The 20,918-nt window shown below is 38.6% G+C and overlaps 1 protein-coding gene across 27 annotated transcripts in view; it reads right to left on the bottom strand.

Moving 5' to 3' along the window:
* LOC114248401 (AMP deaminase 2) overlaps window positions 1-20,918 on the bottom strand; it is a 57,467-nt gene that overhangs the window by 11,171 nt on the left and 25,378 nt on the right. For 10 of the 27 annotated variants that reach the window (XM_028181627.2, XM_089738430.1, XM_028181618.2 and 7 more), the window contains 11 exons: window positions 16,512-16,653; window positions 11,327-11,492; window positions 9,853-10,039; window positions 8,815-9,028; window positions 8,079-8,204; window positions 6,808-6,901; window positions 6,321-6,425; window positions 5,408-5,539; window positions 2,584-2,747; window positions 1,538-1,661; window positions 496-662 (listed from right to left, as the gene is read on the bottom strand). In XM_028181627.2, the coding sequence (XP_028037428.2) occupies window positions 496-662; window positions 1,538-1,661; window positions 2,584-2,747; window positions 5,408-5,539; window positions 6,321-6,425; window positions 6,808-6,901; window positions 8,079-8,204; window positions 8,815-9,028; window positions 9,853-10,039; window positions 11,327-11,492; window positions 16,512-16,653 (1,621 nt within the window). Of the gene's footprint in view, window positions 1-495; window positions 663-1,537; window positions 1,662-2,583; window positions 2,748-5,407; window positions 5,540-6,320; window positions 6,426-6,807; window positions 6,902-8,078; window positions 8,205-8,814; window positions 9,029-9,852; window positions 10,040-11,326; window positions 11,493-14,740; window positions 14,877-16,511; window positions 16,654-20,210; window positions 20,540-20,918 lie in introns of those variants that run through there. The other 17 variants (XM_089738442.1, XM_089738432.1, XM_028181620.2 and 14 more) reach the window with 6 other exon arrangements.

Here is a 20,918-nt window from a genome sequence, read left to right as displayed (position 1 = left end):
TCAGACCCGAGAGTGCCGGTGATACGTGGCTGCAGTGGATGAGAGCTTTTAAAAATCAATGAAATAGTATTTAAAATAAATAATAGTTTAAAAACAACTAACAAAATAAGCTTTTATAGAAAATCCAACTAAAAAATAGAAAATGAACTTTAATAAATTTGAATTAAAAATAGTGTAAGAAAAAATGATTTTATTGTAAAAAAGCGTGGGGTGCTTTTCAGGATATTATCAAAATAACTCTTCTATATATCTGTTCATAAAATATTTAAAACTACTGATAACATGCACCCCACGCTTTTTTTACAATAAAATCATTATTATTTATTTTTCAGTTTTTAGTTGAATTTCAATTTTTTCAATATATTTTTTAAAAATTCAACTGTCATTTGTCCTTAATAAGTATATCAAATTTCGAGTTAATACGACGTTATGAAGGGGGTCAAAATCATGTTCAGGTCTGAAGTTAATAAAAAAAGCGTATTAAAAAGAACTTACTTGCGAAAATGGTTCAGTACAGTCATGTTGGCGTACATGTAGTAGAGGTAGTACGCGTACGGAGGATTCTCCTCGTCGTCCCACTCTTCGGGGCTTTTGACTTCGGTGTCCAGCATCGGGTTCTCGGGCTTGGACTCGTCGTCCACGCTGTCGAACCCGATCACGTGCTGGAACGCGGGTAGACGGAAACATGTTCAACTAGCGCCATCTATCCGCCACAAGGATTCTTACGTGGGACTTTCACTGTACTAACGTACCGAGGGGTGAATGACTGTATGGCTTAGTGTCCATTAACACAGATCGCCTCGGAGAGGAGAGCAGATTCTTATCACGTTTGAAACATTGAAGTAAAGTTTATTTTTGAATGTGCACTTTTTTTGTCATTAAGAATGCTTGAACACGCTGCGTGTGAAATAGTAAGAGGAGCTGACTGGCTGGAGCCGATTGCGTGCACATCTCTTCCACCCAGTCAATGTGAAATAGTTGGCGGCTTGGTCCGGCCAATTCCAAACGATCCGGTCTGTGTGAACGGACCCATAAGCGACATGCTTGCTTCTCAACAGCAGAGCCATTTAAAGTTTAAAATTTCATAACAAAAAAACTTGTTCAGCTATTTGAATGTGGTAAACTTAATTGAAGTTCAATTAAAAACATCGAACTGTTGATGCTGATACCAAATAAAACGAACCAAATAGCCTTTCACCCTTCGATATACATAGTGCCATTTTTATTCAAAAATATATATAAGAAGAGCCCAAATAAGAGCGTTGTTTTAAAGTCTATGGTATTTACTTGTGCTTCATACGGTTTAAAGTCTCAGCCGACTTCGATTAATGCGGTGTTAATGGATTCGTTTTGTCGCTCACACAATCGCTTCCACGAGTGTCCAATATCGAATATATGTTCAAACTATACTTGAGGCCTTAGAACTTATATCTCAAGGTGGGTGGCGCATTTACGTTATAGATGTCTATGGGCTCCAGTAACCACTAGGTGGGCTGTGAGCTCGTTCACCAATCTAAGCAATAAAAAATAAACTTACTGTGAGGAACTTGTGCAGTTCGATGTTGCTGTTGGGGTCGTTTGTGACTTCGAAGAGAGGCTGGAAGATGTTGTTCAAAAACTCGTGGAAGTCGTTCATTATTTTGTTGGACTTGAAGATGTCGCTGTAACAAACAAACATGTGCAATGGTATCAGGCGCGCTGCGGGACTTGCTTCTCTGTGTTTACTGTCTAACTGTAGACGGCTCCCTGTGAAGTGATCGCCCATGGACCGCAGCAATGCTAGAAGACAGGCAAGCTGCTGCCCATAGCTTACTGTAGAACAGTAATGATGAGACGCACTGTGAGCTAGAGTTCTGTCTATTTCTGTGACTATGCATGCGGTTAAGTGTTATGGTTTGAAGAACAGAACCCTGTTTTATCTTAGACATACCTCTAAAAAATTAAGGCCCCCTATTATTTAGTTATAGGCGTTTTATAAGCTAGTGGTGGTAGGACCTCTTGTGAGTCCGCGCGGGTGGGTACCACCACCCCGCCTATTTCTGCAGTGAAGCAGTAATGCGTTTCGGTTAGGTATCGAGGTATCGACTATAAAAGCGTTGCAGGGATGGCACGCAGTCAGTCAGTAATCGGAACTACTCGAAGCGAAACAGCGAACTGATCACCTGAAGCGAAGCGGAAGAAATGAATTGAGAGTTTTAAAGTGTTTGTGAAGTGTTTAAGTGTTCTAAGTGTTAATACAGTTTTAAGTTGTAGTTTGGTGAAATGTTATTTATCCCGAACCCTAGCGCGTAACAATATCGACGCTTGAATGGCAAACGTGACTAAGCGACAATGCGTGAACTTTACAGTAGACTAATTTAAAGTTGAAATACCTGAAAAAAAATCTATTTTAACGAATCTAGCTGTAGGATTGAAATGATTTTAATAGACCTAGAAATATATATTTTTTGCGCATCGAATATGGTTATTGCCTATCATTTATGTACCAAGCAGTTATTGTCGCTTAGTCACGTTTGCCTTTCAAGCGTCGATATGCTACCAACAGCTAGTGAAGGATGAGTGGGCAGCGCGTCGCATACTCACTAGAGGCGGGGTATCTGTATGAGCCAGCGCACGTTGTTGGAGTGCACGTCGTACTGGATGGCCCACTTGGCGAGCTTGGCCCACTCGCCGGGGCTCTTGCCGTACACCGACAGCCGCAGCTCCGCGTTCTGGTACTTGCTCTCCTCCAGGTCCGATGCCACCTCCTGGACAGGGACGACCTCGTGATATAATCTGACGCGGCTGTGTTACCGTGTCGTTGGCATCACACGCAGTATTACGTTATCGGTGTGCGTAGAACAGCTTCCCTACGTTTGCCGCTAGGGGCGCTGTTCCAAATTTTTTTTAGTGCTTAGATGTGTGGACCAGCTCACGGCCCACAAGTGGTTACAGGAGCCCATAGACATCTACAACGTAAATACTGCCACCCACCTTGAGAAATTAGTTGTAAAGTCTCACTTTGAACAGTACAACGGCTGCCCCGCGCTTCAAACCGAAACGCATAAGTAACTCTATACTAATTGAGTTAACGTTTACGCGATCGAGTAGTTAAAAAATTAACATTAGGCGCACAGTAGTGAAATATCTATTGTTAAAATGAACAGCGGCGTCTGCTTTATAATTTCTAAAGGCTTCGGTAGACGGTCTGTGATACCTTATTCTCATCTAAGATATAGCATAATCCCCTCCTGTGTCCCTCGTCTTATCACAAATGGCATTCACGTTACATATCCACGTTACATATCCACGACGAACAGTATTTTTATTAAAGACTGGCAAACGAGCTCACAGACCATAACATGCAGTCCCATGAGATTAACACGTTGGTTGCGGTCAGTAAAATCATAATGCTTCATCTAGTGGGTGGCGGGTCGATGCGCCCCCAACGATATTTCCACCAGTGAATGGTAGGTGTTTCTCGACCCACCAGCACTAGGGTAGATTAAAATGCTATAGCTTTGTGTAAGCCTTCGATCAACAATAGTAACTAGATTTCGGGTCGGTGCATAAAATCCGTCTCGTCAAATAACAGCGCACTTGAAATGTGAGCTCTTATTTTGTTTAGTTCACTTCAAACACAGCCAATGTCAACCCGTCTCACAATACCGCAGTGTGTATTCAAAAGTTGCAAAAATAAGGCCCGAAAAAGCAATTTAACGGCCGGAGTATCTTACTTTCGGTAAGTACATGAAGTATAAACTATATTGTAAGCTTTAAACTTATAAATAATATTAAATTTTGAACAAAATTACCGATTTTTAACCACCGCTACAAATGTTGGCCAAGGCTCAGCCAACACATGGACAAACTTTTGCTTAACAGAACAGTAAATGCATGGAGTAGATTTGTGTTGTAATAATTTTTTTAAATTTGTTAGCAGCACTTCAAAATTAGTTGGTTAAAATTGGTTAATGCTGCTTTTGTGTCTGTTTGTTGGACTCTCATTAGATACTTAGCTTTCCATCTTTATTTTAGCTTTCCTAGCAATCACGTGTGCAGAATGGATCTCGATTGTCGCCAGAGAAACAAGAGATGACGTGCTCCGTGCTCACGGCTACTGAAATGTGGCCGAAACATTGTAATAAAAATACCACGCTTGAAACCGTTTAAACGTTGTTTTATTATGTGCACTGGTCGCGAAAACTTAAAAATATATATTACACAAAAACGTAACGCTAATAAAATAATAAGTAATGTATAGATACTAACAAACATACATTTCCAAAACATAAAAAGTGTTCGCGCGACAGCGCGACGTTCGTAAATGTTCGGCTCAACTCGGGTGCCGTCGCCCGTACGCACCCCGCACCTCTTATAACAGTGCGGTACATGACGGCACGCGGAGATACGCTCGTTCGATATTGAGTAAATTTGTGCGCGCGCGCCTTTCGTTATATACTAAGTAAAAGGTTGAGTGTGAACCGGTGAAAAGGTGTATGTGCCACCCATCGCAGAGGACCACCACTACGACCGTGATAGTGCCAGCATCAGCCTCCAAGTAAGTCCCGTTTTCCTACCTCCCCTTTCGTGTCCGCTCATTCTCCGCAGAGTTCATATGCTCCCTTTCAGCTCATCAGCTCACGTTTAAGGTGACGCTCACCTGCGTCACCAAAAAGTAAACAACTAAACTTTTACTTTAATTCATTAATAAATTATTTTAGTGTTAAGCGCGACTCCCTTACCTCCTGTAGTAAATAGAAATCGGCATTTCAAGAAGCAAAAATAAATAAAGCAAAACGATGTTAGTTCTCAGAGCAATTAAGGGAAAAGTTACTTTATTTATTGCACCTTAAGATTGATTTAACATTAAAAGTTGTTTAAAATATGTCTTTTTATTGGTAAGTGACAGGAGTAATTTATTGCTTTGCTCGTTTTATGTGACGAATGATCGTAAGTATTAGATAATGTTTTGGAGATTTGTGACTTTATTACTAGGTGCCATAGTTGTTATTAGTTTGAAAGTAAAAGTGTTTCAAAACTTTTTTCTCCGTTTGTTAGTAAACGAATGTAGCTATAGGTGTATATTCACGCGGACAGTTTTTGCTTTAATTTTGTACGTATCCCTTTATCTAGTTACTATTGTTGATCGAAGGTGTAAGCATACTGTATACAATTTGTAGTATATAGTTGTCGGTGTCGAACTCTAACAAACACCTGAAATAGAAAGTACCGCGGCAGGCCAAGATGGGCCTGTTCCGCAATGAAGGGGTTAAAAGTGAAGTATCCGCTCACGCAATGGCGATCAAACAGCGCAGAATTAAGCAGAGCTGCCCCACCAGTACATCATTTTCCAACATCCCCATGTCTAAAGTGATCGACAAGGCAGCTGATGTACGTGTCCCTCACAGCGCAGACTGCCGCATACCTTAATTATCCTGGCGAAGTACTTCCCGTTCATGTAGTTGTCGGTCTTGAGGAACACCTCGCGGAGTCTGCTCTCCCCGATTGGGTTGTACTTCGCGTTGAACTTGTCGAAGCGATGGAACGTGTTCCGGTCCTGATGAAGTACATTGCGCGCTTAAAACTCGGTTTCTTCCACTCGGTGTTAACGAAACCACCGATAGGCAGCACCCAGTGATATTGCCACAATGTGGAGACAGGATTGTTAATTAGCCCAGTGATTCAAGGAACAAGAACACAAGACCTTTTTTATTGCTTATATCGTCTTCTCGCATTAAAACTGTATAATCTCAAAACTTACTAAATTTTACAGGCGAGTGTTTTAAAGGTTTAACATATTTTTAATTTTAATCATCTTTGCAACATTCATTTTTTATTTTTTACCAGTTACATTATCTGTCTTTTAAAGTAATATAAAATTATGTATTAATTTTGTTAATAGTAGTCAAAATACAGGTAAACTAAAAAAAAAAAACTAAAACTAAACTACGCTCTTTTGACAGTATTTATGAAAAAAATACTGGTGATACCAAACGATTCCGCATATTAACTCAATTTCGAATATTTTTAGAAATTGTACACTTTTAATGCAAAAAGACGATACGTAACGACGAACGCGCGACCCACCTGGTGTTAAGCGGTTATCGGAGCCCATAGACATCTACAACAGGCCTTAGGGCGGCAGCAAGCCTAGATGTATCAGTGTACTTATTAGATTGTGTTCTTCTTGTCATTCCCTTGTCTATGGTAAGTGTGACGATGAAGATCCGTCTTGACTCTTGATTTCGTCTTCGTCGACTTGACTCGTCCGACTTGACGAAGAAGTCTTGTAGTATTGCGGGTGAGCCCTCGTAAATGGGTCAGTAAATCAAACTCACCGCGTGCACGTCCAGCATATCCACGGTGAGGTCGTAGGTGCTCAGGTTCATGGATTGGAACACAGACCTCAGGGTCATAGGTGTGCCTTTGTGGAGGGTCACCACCTGAGAACCGATTTTTTTTAAATTCCCACTGGTAGGTGAGTATACGGACTATACAGATACTGCTTAATAACTTCCAATGTAATATAATACTAGAGGATGACCTCACTTTTTTTACAATAAAATAATTTTTTCTTATACTATTTTTAATTCAAATTTATTAAAATTTATTTTCTATTTTTTCGTTGGATTTTCTATAAAAGCGTATTTTGTTTGTTTTTTTAAACTATTATTTATTTTTCATTTATAGCTGAATTTCAATTTTTTTTTTTTTTAATTTTTTTTTTGTTTTTCTTTTATTTTGAGTAATACTTGTCGTATACCGTTATCAACCCGGTATGGTAGAACCAGTAAGTGTTGGTATGATTAGTGTTAATGTATTTACCTCGTCCGCGTGCGTCTTCAATGTCTTCTTAATGAACCGCAGTAAGTGTTTCTGGTTCATGCAAGACGCCGCGTGGATGTGCGTATCCACCTTCCTGTTACGAGAGACAACTTTTTTTTTTTTGCTTCGGTGGTTGGACGAGCTCACAGCCCACCTGGTGTTAAGTGGTTACTGGAGCCCATAGACATCTACGATGTAAATGCGCCTCCCACCTTGAGATATGAGTTCTAAGGTCTCATGTATAGTTACAACGGCTGCTCCACCCTTTAAACCGAAACGCATTACTGCTTCACGGCAGAAATAGGCATTACTACAAATCTGCAAATCTACAATGCCAGCAGGGTCTATCGAGAAACTTGTTGTTCAGGATAGGGTCAATGGCAAAAGATCTCGTGGACAAAGCCTCATGCGCTGAGCTGATCAAGTGAAAGACCTTACCAAAACCCTACTTAGGGAGTGCGTGCGCCAAGCCTTAGTTTGCGAACTATGGAGAACATCTGTCAAGGCTTTAATAACTAAGGATTCCACATGACCACGACTGCTTTGCCAAGAGTAACCGACTATGATGATGATGATATTACAAATCAATACTAACTTAATATGCTTGTCAAGAGACATAATAACTGAGTATAACTAATATAAGTACTATATAGCTGTGGTTGGATATTTTTACTTGTAGGTTAGTTAAGTTTATAAAAATTCCACGTTAGTAATAGGTTAGTAGTGTAATTGTTTAATTGTATGTAAAGAAAAACCTTCATAGTCTAAAACTCTTTTTTTAAAGAGGTTATTTTTTAAAAAGGATTTTTCTTATATGTCATTCAGTGAAGTTTGACATTCAGTAAAAATAAAGTTCAGTTTGTCAAAAATAATAATTTTATTAAATTAAGGGCTTTAAATGTTGTTTTCTCATTATACACATAACAGAAAACGCAATTAAGTCTTTTATTGTTTATTTATTCTGGAGTACCCAATATCATTATACGTATATTGTGAATGAAATTATTTCCTTACATTATAAGTTAGATTAGTTTTCGTAGTCGTGTTGTTATGTCGTATAATTGTAAGGAAAGTTGTTATACAAATTCAGCACTATATGTATTGTTTTGTCGTGCGCACATAACTTATGTTGCAAGCCAAATTTTGTTTCTTTTTACTTGCGTTTTTTATGTATCTTTTTAGCTTGTGATGTGTATTTTGAGCCTAATAAATAAATAAAAATAAATAAATAGATTGGTCACGTAAATAGAATGGTAAGTATGATCTCAAACCTGATGTTGTAGAAGTCTCTATGAGGAACTGCCTTCTGGGAAGCTAGTTCCCTGAGCTCGTTCAGCAGAACGTGGAGCTGGAACTTGGACGAGAGGTAGCTGAGGCGACGGTAGCAGAACGACTTTCTGTATAAAGGCAAAACGGCTTATTTCTATTTGTTCTCAGAGAAACACAAGACCCTGAAGGGAGTTGCTTTGGCTACTTGTGGGTCACGTTTCCACAAACAGTCCTAGTAGTTCCAGTAGTTCCATTATTCTCCCTTTAATATATTTAAAACTTTTGCGTCTATTTCTTATTGGTATCTTGAGGTGGCCAGGAAAATGAATAAATGCGTTTACTTCTTCAAATACTAATTATATTGGTTTTAATTATTTTACATGCGCGTCCATCTTTTTTCTCCGTGTTTTTTATTTTTTTATTATGACAATTGGTGCCACTATTGCGTTCCCTGATTTGTTATTGGTTCGTGTGATATCACGTCATCGTTGGCCAATCACAGCCGTCAATGTATGACGTGACCTTGATTCGTTAACAAAAACCTTATTGCAGGTTTCGATAGAATTGAATTTACAGAAATCGTCGCGTAACGAAAAAACGTTATGCCTCTGACTGTTGACTTAAGCATAAACCAATGTGGTTTCAAATACAATTGGGGGGGGGGGACCTAGTGCAATAAGAGCAAAAGTTTAACATCTTCAGCGGTAATGATGATGTTGATGATGATAATCAACTCACAGAGGACCATCGGCGATCATGTTGCACATTGTATTCATGTCCTGGATGTATTGCGCCAGTGTGATGTATTCGTAGGGCAGTCGTTCCTCTCCGTTCGCCCCTTGGCGGTACATGTTGAACACGCCCCTGTTTAGTCGTATGCTGTAGCCCTTGGGCTCCGGCATAGGACATTCCCACGGATCCTTGTCTCTGAATGGAGGGTGGACTATATGGTCTGAAAATTAAAGGATCATCTTCATGAGTAATTCTTATATGTAAAAATGAAGGTATCGACAAAAGGAAGATTTTCCATCAAGCAAGTGATATTGCTCTATAAACCGACGCTCCGAACGCTCGAAACTTGTATGCAAGCTTATCTTGAAAATATCGTTAGCGCGATTTAGGCATCTGTCAAATATCTTCTACTCTATAATAGTGTTACACCGGTAAGAGTAATGCTATCTATCGCTGAATAGTCGAACGAATATCGAAGGATCTAGTAGCATCCAAAACGCTTGAGAAGTACAACGCCATCTATAGTCAGATTGCGGAAACACAATACTCGAAATGTGTGGAATATTCTCGATAATTCTAGAAATGTGGTATCGGCTATAAAAGCAGGCATGGCACGCAATTAGTAATCGGAACTACTCGGAGCGAAACAGCGAACGGATCACCTGAAGCGAAGCGAAAGAAGGGAGAATTTTAAAGTGTTAGTGAAGTGTTTTAAGTGTTCTAAGTGCTAATACAGTTTTTATGTTGTACTCCGGTAGAATTTTTATTTATCCTGAACCCCAGCCCGTAACAATAGCTATCTTCACATATGTACATAATATACTTGTAGTTTGATAGGGGTACGTATCTTGATGTCAAATGTTAGTTACATATAATATTATGTACACCTTTTTCGGGTTCTCGTGGCCATTATTATTACTCCTTCTACTTTACAGAGAAATAATCTTCTGAGCTTACCAGGAATTCTCGCATGAACATGAAAATCTTCAACATAAACGTTTCCTATGTCAAGCTCTAACACAATTTTGAGACAAGTTTCCTCACCCGCAATATGTTTGTTGGGTACTTTAATGGCGGGTACGTGGTTGGCTACAGCGTCCGCGTCCATGCTCCTGATGAAGCGCGCCGTAATGGGCGAGAAGCTCTGTTGGGACATCTCCATGTAACGCTTGCGCATTTCCAGAGCCTGCACCAGGTACGAGGACGCTTGTTGAAGATCTTCCAGAGGTACCTGAACGAGAAAGATTATGTAAACAGTATAGTTGAAAAGTATATTGAATATGAATATGAATATTGAATATGAATATTGAATATGAATATTGAATATTGAATATGAATATGAATATGAATATGAATATGAATATGAATATGAATATGAATATGAATATGAATATTGAATATGAACATTGAATATGAATATGAATATTGAATATGAATATTGAATATTGAATATGAATATGAATATGAATATGAATATGAATATGAATATGAATATGAATATGAATATGAATATGAATATGAATATGAATATGAATATGAATATGAATATGAATATGAATATGAATATGAATATGAATATGAATATGAATATGAATATGAATATGAATATGAATATGAATATGAATATGAATATGAATATGAATATGAATATGAATATGAATATGGATATGAATATTGAATATAAATATTGAATATGAATATTGATCGCTTTCGAGGCGAGACATTTACAAACAATACTTCCATGGTTTAATTTCTCTCCTAAGGTTTCTACGAAGATATGAATAATGATTTATCTATCTGAGGTGTCCTATTGAAACAGAATGCCCGTTGTGAGGACATATTATCCACCGGTCGTGGCTGCCACTCTTCAAGATAGGCTTAGACGCGCGGAATGAAGAGGTTAGCATGCAGCTACTAACAAAACAGTATGTAAGTATATCCCACTGAACGAAAAGTGTCGATAACTAAAAGCCGATTAATAGGTTAACACTCGATAAACTATTAAGTAAGGTCAGTACATGCTTTTTTATTATCTAGCTATGCATCATTGTGTTTGTACAATGCAAAAATGTATGAAGAGTATTTTTTCACAAACTTTTAATTAAGGCCGTTGGAAATTAATAGGCTATTGCTAATTAGCGGTACTATAATTTAATTGAAAGCCGGGTGGTTCTATATCATTTATTACATTAGCTGTTGTTTTTATATTATTTATTATTAATCACCCTTTACTAGAAACCGTAGTTAGATGATAACCTATGTCGGGTCGTTACCTATATTACGCATGCCATGAACTCTCTCGGCTATTTTTATTAACTTGGAGTCATGTGTTCATATTGATACCTTCCTGGATAGCACTTAAGGTGTACATTTCGGAAGTATGGAATATAAAGACATTTATATTCCATACTTCCGAAATGAAAGTAAACAAACATAACAAAATGAATCTTAATCGCAAGATAATGCATTGATAACGTTTCATACATTTTCACTCACGGCCACTGAGCTATCAACTTACCCCGGAAGTATCCTCGCCGCTGATAGCGACACGCTGGAAGTGCGGCAATATGATCTCGTCATCGTCATCATCGGGGACCCTGAGCCGAGCCGCCTCTTCAAACACGGCTGCCGCGCCTGCTTCGCTGCCCGCGAATGACCGCACCGACTGAGCGCATTCCGCCGCCCTGTGTGAATAAACACAGAACATAACATGCTGAACACCAGCCAGATGGTCAGATCTAGCAAGAGAAGCACTTGGTGGTAGTCTGTACCATGCAGTCCATGCCACCCATGATCGAGCACATTGGAAGTACGTCGCATGTGGTAGCGATCCTCAGTAGTGAGGGAACGATATAGAAGAAGAGTGTGAATAAAGAAATTTGGGTATTAAGAGCTCTCTGGAACCAAGCCACCTCATGCACGTACTGTATTTTTTTTATTGCTAAGATGAGTGGACGAGCTCACAGCCCACTTGGTGTTAATTGGTTCATGGAGCCCATAGACATCTACAACGTAAATGCGCCACCCACCCTGAGATATAAGTTCTAAGATCTCAGTGTAGTTACAACGGCTGCCCTATACCTTTCAAACCTAAACGAAATACTGCTTCACGGCAGAAATAGGCAGAGCGCTGGTACCTACCCGCGCGGACTCACAAGAGGTCCTACCACCAGTAAACGACGAAGGATGTCAAGCCGGCTCTAGTAACTCCTGAACAAGCCATTTATTCAACTTTGCTTTATTATATATTTAACCATTTTTGAAACGAAGATAAGCGGTGGGACATATTGCATTATTGGGAGTATATTGCATATTGGGAGTGTTGGAATGTTCCTTTGAAAAACGACATGCGCTCGGGAAACACCGTTAACTTGGATTTCTTTCCAAAATCGGACCGTACGTATCAGACAATATGCAAAGAAATGCACTGCGGATGAACGCAGTGATCCGGTGGCTGGCGGTGCGATGGTAAAAACGAAATAATGAGATCATTTCAATGAATTCCTCAGAGCACTCTTCATGAAAAATACTTTACAAAACACAAAGAGGACCGATGTCCTCCGTAGACCCATAGGTTCCAAACGATCCGTGAGAATGGGGTTATAGACAATCCAAACAATTCTCTTCTATATAGAGTCAAATGCAAGTAGCTGGAATTTCGGAGCCCAGAGGTGGGAGCAGTACTCTACGCGAGGCCTGACTAGTGCTTTGTAAAGCAAAAGTCTTTCTCCGGGCGTGAAATACCGCTTCTGTTGAGGATTTCCAGCATTTTCGACGCCAAACTGGCTTTCCTCCTTAAATTACTCCAATATCCGTCGACCCCAAGTATCCCATTACTCGTGGAAGGTTGCAGGTATACGACTTGGAATTGCGGCGTTAAGATAGAAGAGTGATTCTTTGCAATGAACGCGCGACAAGAGGTTCTTTTTCGCAATAAATGCGCAACGTAAGCTAATAAAAGTCCTGATATCAACAAACAGCGATCGAGCATGCTCCCTCAATAAACGTAATGACCTTGAGTTTACAAAACTGTCACAATATTTGACTTACAATGAGTAATTACAATTTAATTACTGATGATAAACAAACGGGTACTCCGTGTTATTAGGATCATCAGATTAAGAATCGTAATTCGGCTAATTGATTCAATAAGTGTTGTGTGCTTGTAAAATTAATTACTTTTGTAATTATTGTTCTTCCATTGAACGAGTGTCTTTGTTCGAACCGACGATACAGCTCTGATATACTTATGTACAGATTCGGAACTTGTATATGTATTCAGATATATATCGGATGATTATCGCAATTTCTATGACGACAACACCGCAATAAGGAACAAGGTGTGACAGAGATGTCAAATAAGTAGAGTTTTTCTCAAATGTCAAATAAGTAGAGATTAAGTAGAATTTTTCTAATGAAATACGTACTCAACAAATGTTCACGATTGACTTCCATGGTGAAGGAATAACATCGTTTAATAAAAATCAAACCCGCACAATTATAATTTGCGTAATTACTGGTGGTAGGACCTCTTGTGAGTCCACGCGGGTAGGTACCACCACCCTGCCTATTTCTGCCGTGAAGCAGTAATGCGTTTCGATTTGAAGGGTGGGGCAGCCGTGGTAACTATACTTGAGACCTCAGAACTTATATCTCAAGGTGGGTGGCGCATTTACGTTGTAGATCTCTATGGGCTCCAGTAACCACTCAACACCAGGTGGGCTGTCAGCTCGTCCACCCATCTAAGCAATAAAAAAAACAACTATATTCTTTGCGGATTTGATTTTTTTACATAATGGCATTCCTTCATCGCAACACTCAATACGAACTCACCAGGCGTCTTGTCTTTTAAGACAGGACGTCTTCTCATAAATACAGTCGAGTCTGGACCTCCCACATTCAAAACTCGTATGATCCCGCGCTAAAAACGCTATGTAATGGGCTCGATTCAGTGTAATTTGACTCATGCGCATTTAATACGCTCAGCATTTTTAGTGCGTCTCCTCGCATGGAGTATGCTCTGTTTATTGTACTTAGATCTTATTAGGAATCAGCGTGTGGTCCGCAAAAACGATGCCTCTTCATTATGCGTAATAAAATTTCGCGCTCATCTCCGCATCACACTAGTAAACCGGTCTTGAGACATGAGGCCTAAGATGTAAATGTGTCGGAATCATAAAACCGGAATGCACAATTGCATCGCCTCATGAATATGACTTAAGATATCTCTGCCGCAATTTTTTCATGAATTAATAAAACAATGTCAACGCTCCAATGAATTAGATTGTAAGATCTTATTTATCAGCAGAGGCGCCTCCCAGTATGATCCACGTTAAATTTGTGATCCAGAAAGCATTTTCCCGGGATAGAGTGTTGCTTATCACTTGTCACTCTCTGGTCCATAAACACCAAATCGATCATGACCCAACTAACGCACTGTCGTATTTATTTTATTAATTAACTAGATGTGCCCGCGACTTCATCCACGTGGAATTTAACAAAATAGAAATAGCCCAAGTTACTCCTTGTTATACCGGCTATCTGCCAGTGAAAGTTCCGTCGAAATCGGTCCAGCCGTTCCAGAGATTAGCCGGAACAAACAGACAGACAGACAGACAAAAATTATAGAAAATGTCATTTTGGTATATGTGTCGTATATACATTCATCTATTAAAAATCGATTATTTTAATTTTACAAACAGACACTTCAAATTTATTTATTTGTATAGATGCATAGATAACAATCAATAAATACCATTACTGCCACTCAGAATGTACCCTACCAATTATTTCTTCATATGTAATTGCATCGAGTTTTGATCACCAATATAAAATAGATAAAACGCAAAAAAAATGTTTAAACCGATTACATTTTTTTTATTTAACTTTTGAACAACGTATGTGAGATGTAAGTAAGATTATAATAACATACCATAAATTCCGTGAATGCGTCCATCTCTTAAATTCAACTTTAGTCCCGAACATTTAGATCTCAATGTAATTTTGACATAATTAAGTGCCTATTGACATGCATACGGTCACTGCCCGGGTCGTGTTAAATAGTTACGTTTCAACCGTTCTGCCTAGACACCGTGGTCCATGAAACTTGCAATTATGCTGACACAATAACTTCACAATCAATATTTACACAAGGCACTATAAACATAAGCAGTATTCTGTTTATTTTTTTTAAATTCGCACACTAAACACACCCTTACTTTAATTCTACATTTGAAGTTCCCGATTATTTAGATCATAAATAAGTAATGAAATTTTATCATCGCAAACTATATTTATTTCAGTATTTAAATAAAATATTAAACTAACAATTTTATAACCCCGTCTAAAGTCTCAAATTCGAATTCCAAAGCGAGTGTTTCAAAGTATTATTAAAAAGCAAATGCAAAAGGTTCCGCTCAGTAGGTACAACCATACTCTGGGAAATGCAATCATACTACTGAGACGCGACGTCAGGCATCCCCCGCGTCAAGGGTTACCGTCACGCCAAGGTTAATCCAATTGATGGACGTTAGCTGTTTAGTGGTTTATGTCGTAACATGGCGCGTGTAACGATTGTATTTATTTTATTTATGTACAAACAATAATTCTGTTCCGTAAATCCAAATAAAACTGACTACGTTTTTTTTTAAATTTCACTAATCTAATTCTATGAATCATCATCTTTTCCCAATCGCACCACATGACGCCGGAGTAGAAATTCATCCCTACTACCAAGAATCAGTGCGCTCATTCATGTTGTCAGAGCACGACATTTCGTATTCTCCCAGTCCACTAACGGTGCTTTTAGGTCTCAAGCACCGGCCATCGTTCTCGTCAAATCCGTCGCTTGCGACAAAGGGCTTGACGAGTAAATTAACCCATAGACAGAGCCCACTGAGTTTCTCGCCGGATCTTCTCAGTGGGTCGCGTTTCCAATTCGGTGGTAGATTCTGCGAAGCACTGCTCTTGCTAGGGTTAGTGTTAGCAACGACGTCAGGTTTGAGCCCCGTGAGCTCACCTACTTGTTAGGGCTATGCCCACTTCGGTTTGAACCCCGTGAGCTCACCTAGGTCAAGGAGAAGCTGAAATAGCCTCTCAAGGCTATCACTATAGGTAGGAAAAAAGAAGTTGTCTGAGAACTTTTTGGCACATACCATGCGGTAACAGAATTGACTCACCACGGTGTTTGACTAAGACCCCAGTGTTGAATATTTTTTTTATGAATGAGGGATTACTAGTGGCCCGGAGGCCTTTTCAGTTTCACCAAAACAGGTGGACGGTGTTGGATTTACATTAAGGATATTTCGATATTTCAGGTATCTTAAAAGCTTTTCCGAATTGTGATCGCATTGAATATAATTACTAAATAAGGAGAGATATTGTACAATTATGTTTATTTTAAGCGCTCATATAGTTAGTATACTTAACTCAAAAAGTTTTTGCTCGATTCCACATTACAAAAAATGTTCAATGACAAAAATACAAATAATTTTCAACTACAATTGAATATTTATACTTCGGAACTGTACTTAACGTGTATTTATTATAAGTAAAAAGACGCTATTTTTCACGGTAACCTTTTACTGCACTCTAGATAAGTCCGGTACTGGAAGTCGAAGTTACAAACAGGGCCAAGCCAACAAGGCGATAATATTCATAATGCCTTCATGATTGATCAGTTAAAAACAACAAAGAAAACTCACTTAACATTCAGCTGCCTCTGTATGAGTAGTTTCTTCTCGATTTGTTCGATTGGAAACTGCGGGACTTCATAAGGCGCGGAGAGTTCATTAGGGAGCTCCCGCGGCGCCTCCGCCCCCACGGCGCTCGTCGGACTTTCACTGCCTGCAATTAAACACATATTTATAAATAAAACACGATACAACGATTGCATCAATTCTTAGTCTTGTATATGCTCTTTTTTTTTATTGCTTAGATGGGTTGCAGAGCTGACAGCCCACCTGGTGTTAAGTGGTTACTGGAGCCCATAGACATCCACAAGGTAAATGCGCCACCCACCTTGAGTTTTAAGTTCTAAGGTCTCAAGTATAGTTACCCACCCGCGTGGACTCACAAGAGGTCCTACCACTAGTGCTCTGGTGAATATAGGTAATAGATTTTAAACATATTAATTGTTAACCTAGAGATCTATGTGTGTCTCTATCTGTGTCTAGAGAGCAGCTATGTAGATCAGAATCGGGTGAACAAATAAGAAAAACTTGGCATCATATAAAAAAGGTATTGGTAAAGGTAACGAGTGTGTGCGCCAAGCTTCAGTTCGCAAACTATGGAGAATAGCTGTCAAAGCTTTAATAAACAAGGGCTCCACATGACAACGACTGCTCTGCCAAGAGTAAACGACTATAATGATGGAAAAGGTATCGATTATACAAATGAGCTCTAGCAAAATTTGTAAGCGTTTCACGGCGCGGATGTTGCCAGCTACGATTCGACACACGAATTTAAATTATTTTGCATAGCAACCACGAATTTTCTGTTTCCAACTGAACTATAATAGACAAAGCGATTGAGTCAACCCCTGCCCTTGACCTTCTCTAGTTGATAACATCCGTGAAGACTGCTCCTACGAAGATAAATTAGCAAGAAACATATTGAGTAAGTCCACTAATGGCTTACTACCATTGAATACATTATTATATTTATTTTACTGGTGGTAGGGCGTGTTGTGAGTACGCACGGGTAGGTACCCTGCCTATTTCTGTCGTGAAGCAGTAACGCGTTTCGATTTGGGACAGCCGTTGTAACTATACTGAGACCTTAGAACTTATAGCTCAAGGTTGTTGGCGGCATTTACGTTGTAGATGTCTATGGGCTCAGAAAACCACTTAACACCAGGTGGGCCGTGAGCTAGTCCACCCAACAAAGCAAAAAAAATAATAAAAAAAATGCGTAACGGTACAGTACCGACTGTCAGTAAGACACTTCTGAGTCCGGACCCTACGTGGCGCATTAAAGCAATTATGCCCATTTCTGTTACTGAGGCGCCGGAATATCTAGTAGAATCTGGGAAAGACGGATCCGAAGATACTGAGAATTAGTCTATTTCCAAAAGACCTGAAGTACTAAAACATCATCATCATCATTCTCCTGCCCTTCTCCCAGTCACCTAGAGTCGACGCAACTTTTTTTCTCCTTCCATACTCCTCTATCATATAGTATTTCTTCGCTCACTCCCCTCTTACACAAATCGTCTTTCACGCAAACCATCCATTTCTTCTTAGGTTTACCTCTTCCTCTAAAGCCTTCCACATTAATAGTTAAAACTCTCTTAATAACCTCATTGTCATTTCGTGTCATCACATGTTCAAACCATCCCAAACTAATATATCCCAAACTAAAACATACATTAAAAACAAAAGAAGGCAAAGTTAGGCAATCCATGCGCTTAGTAACAGTAATCTTACTTAATTACATCATTGCGTCACGTACTGGTGACCTACATGGCTGTCAAAGAATTCACTCTTTGATTCTCGTTCGTAAAGTAGAGATTGCATTTTTATAATTTACTACTAGCTTTTGCCCGCGACTCCGTCCGCGTGGAAAAGTTACTTTGGCATAACGCAAAATTTTACCCGCCTCTTCATTTACGTAGAAAGTGAAAATATTTTTGAATTATAGAATGTTAAGGAACTATTAAAACCCCTATTTTGAAACATTTATTGGTGCTCCATTTGTATTTGCCTTACCGTGATGTTATATAGTCTATAGCCTTCCTCAATAAATGACTTATCTAACACTGAAATAATAAAATACGAACCAGTAGTTCCTGAGATTAGCGCGTTCAAATAAACAAACTCTTCAGCTTTATTATATTAGTATAGATAATAGAAAAGCAAATCTATTTGCAACGTTGTGTAGAGGTAGTTACAACAGAAACTGGACACGGCTTTATTAATACACTAGCGACCCGCCCTCGCTTCGCTTCGGAAACATTAAAACACACATGAAACCAAAAAAAATAAATAAAAAATAAATTAAAAAAGTAGCCTATGTTCATCAGGGACAATGTCGGCTTCTAATGGAAAAAGAATTTTTTAAATCGGTCCAGTAGTTTCGGAGCCTATTCGAAACAAACAAACAAACAAATCTTTCCTCTTTATAATATTAGTATAGAAAATTAAACATGAGCAACGCAATTCGAATGATTAGATTCAAACGAGACGTGTTATGATTCACAAGCACTTACATATAAACAATTCGAAACTGATACCAAGTCGTAATAATTCGCCTAATCTTTTGTAAAATATCCACTCTTTGTTTCAAAATCAGTATCTATATATTAATACGTGAAGCAAAAACTTTGTATCCCTTTTTACGAAAATTGCGCGGACGGAGGAGTATGAAATTTTCCACACTTATAGAGAATATAGAGAAGAAGTGCACAATGCTAATATTTTTTTTAAAGTAATACATAAAAGATACATTAAATCAATAAAGAAAACATTACACACACTACATACCATGTATTTGACGCACACACGCATGCATACAATAATTTATTGTCAAACTTTTGTTCTTGACGTTTGTTGTCAAATTGAGAACAGATTCAATATTGTTTGACTTTGTTAATATTTTTTATAGTGTAGTTTTGGCGAAATTTGTGATTATAAAAGTATAAAACACAATCATAATAGTTTACAAACTTACAATTCCAATTAATTATAGTCGAATTTCGACTACTGCGAGATCTCTAGTGAAAATTGATGTGCGTTTGCAGGTTCGAAATGACGTACATATTGTAATGTGGATTTAGGATTCGATTTATCTTTCGTTTTTTTACGGCTTAGACTGTTGAAGAATCGACCCATCTGACGACAGGTGATTAGCGGAGCCCATAGCCATCAAAACTTGAATACCGCCACCCATTTTGAGACACGGGATTTCAAGTCTCAATTACATAGTATTACGACCTATCCGATTCTTCAAGTCGAAACCCATAGCTGCATCGCAGTAGAAGTAGGACAGTGGTACCGACCCGTGCGGGCTCACAAGATGCCTTACTACCAGAAGTAGTAGTGTGGGGCATTACCATAGTATTCAGACTTCGAAATCGTTTCTTGTATGGTGGTAAGATAGTACAGATATTGCTAATCAATTTGTGTTTGTTGACCTTCAAATCCAGCGATCGCTATTAAAGAAAAGATTTGACTATGTGAGACCTTATTTTTCAATTGTCAGATAAAAAATATTTATAATATGATGAAATACAACAGAGATACATTAGAATTTACGATTTTATCAATGAAATCATATTTTATATGCACTAAATTTACAGAAATTTATAAAGATTATAAACTGATTACTGAGATTTGACGATTAAAAACTCAATAAAATATCCAAAACAAAAGAATATAATAAGAAAAAAAGCACAAGCAAATTACGTCTCGTTTCCGTATTGTCCTGCGGCGCCTCCGGGGTCCTCACGTGCCACAGATCTTTATCAAAACTGTACATTTTATTATTCTTCTCGCCACTTTCACTGAGACAACGGTACTTAAATATATTCACGCGTGTTTATTGTTTCAAGCAAAACTGTTGTTTGATTGTATCGAGCACAGTGTATCGGTCTCTCCTGGGGGTTATCATAGAGCGAATATTGCTGATGTAATAATTCATTAGTTGCGTTGGGAACTGTAGCTTATATTGTAATAGAATTGGCTTAAAATATCATCAACTTCGTAATTTTCTGTCGTTTTTTTTAGCTATATTTCTATTATTTCATATCATATCAACCGAAGCAGTAAGTAAGTAAATAAAGTAATCTAATTTTCATTGTAAACAACAAATTTGAAAGTTATCATCGTATTTTCTATGGTATTCGCGAATCGTAAAGATAACTAAAAGCGCTTTTACGATTTAATTTCGCGTTTTTTATTGCCATTACCCCTGAAATACTTTACAGTTCTCGTCAAACCTCAGACACAGACTACTGAGTTTCTCGCCGGATCTTATTAGTGGTCGCATTTCAGATCCGGTGGTAGATTCTGCGAAGCACTGCTCTTGCTAGAGCTTTTGTTAGCAGCTTCATCAGGTTAGAGCCCCGTGAGCCTACCTACACGCTCGGTGAAGGTGGCATAACTCGAGGTTAT

This window comes from Bombyx mandarina, chromosome 25, assembly GCF_030267445.1.
Source record: "Bombyx mandarina strain Sakado chromosome 25, ASM3026744v2".
NCBI lineage: Eukaryota > Metazoa > Arthropoda > Insecta > Lepidoptera > Bombycidae > Bombyx > Bombyx mandarina.
The sequence above is the reverse complement of the archived record's forward strand: the minus strand, read 5'-3'. Positions and strand labels throughout refer to the sequence as shown.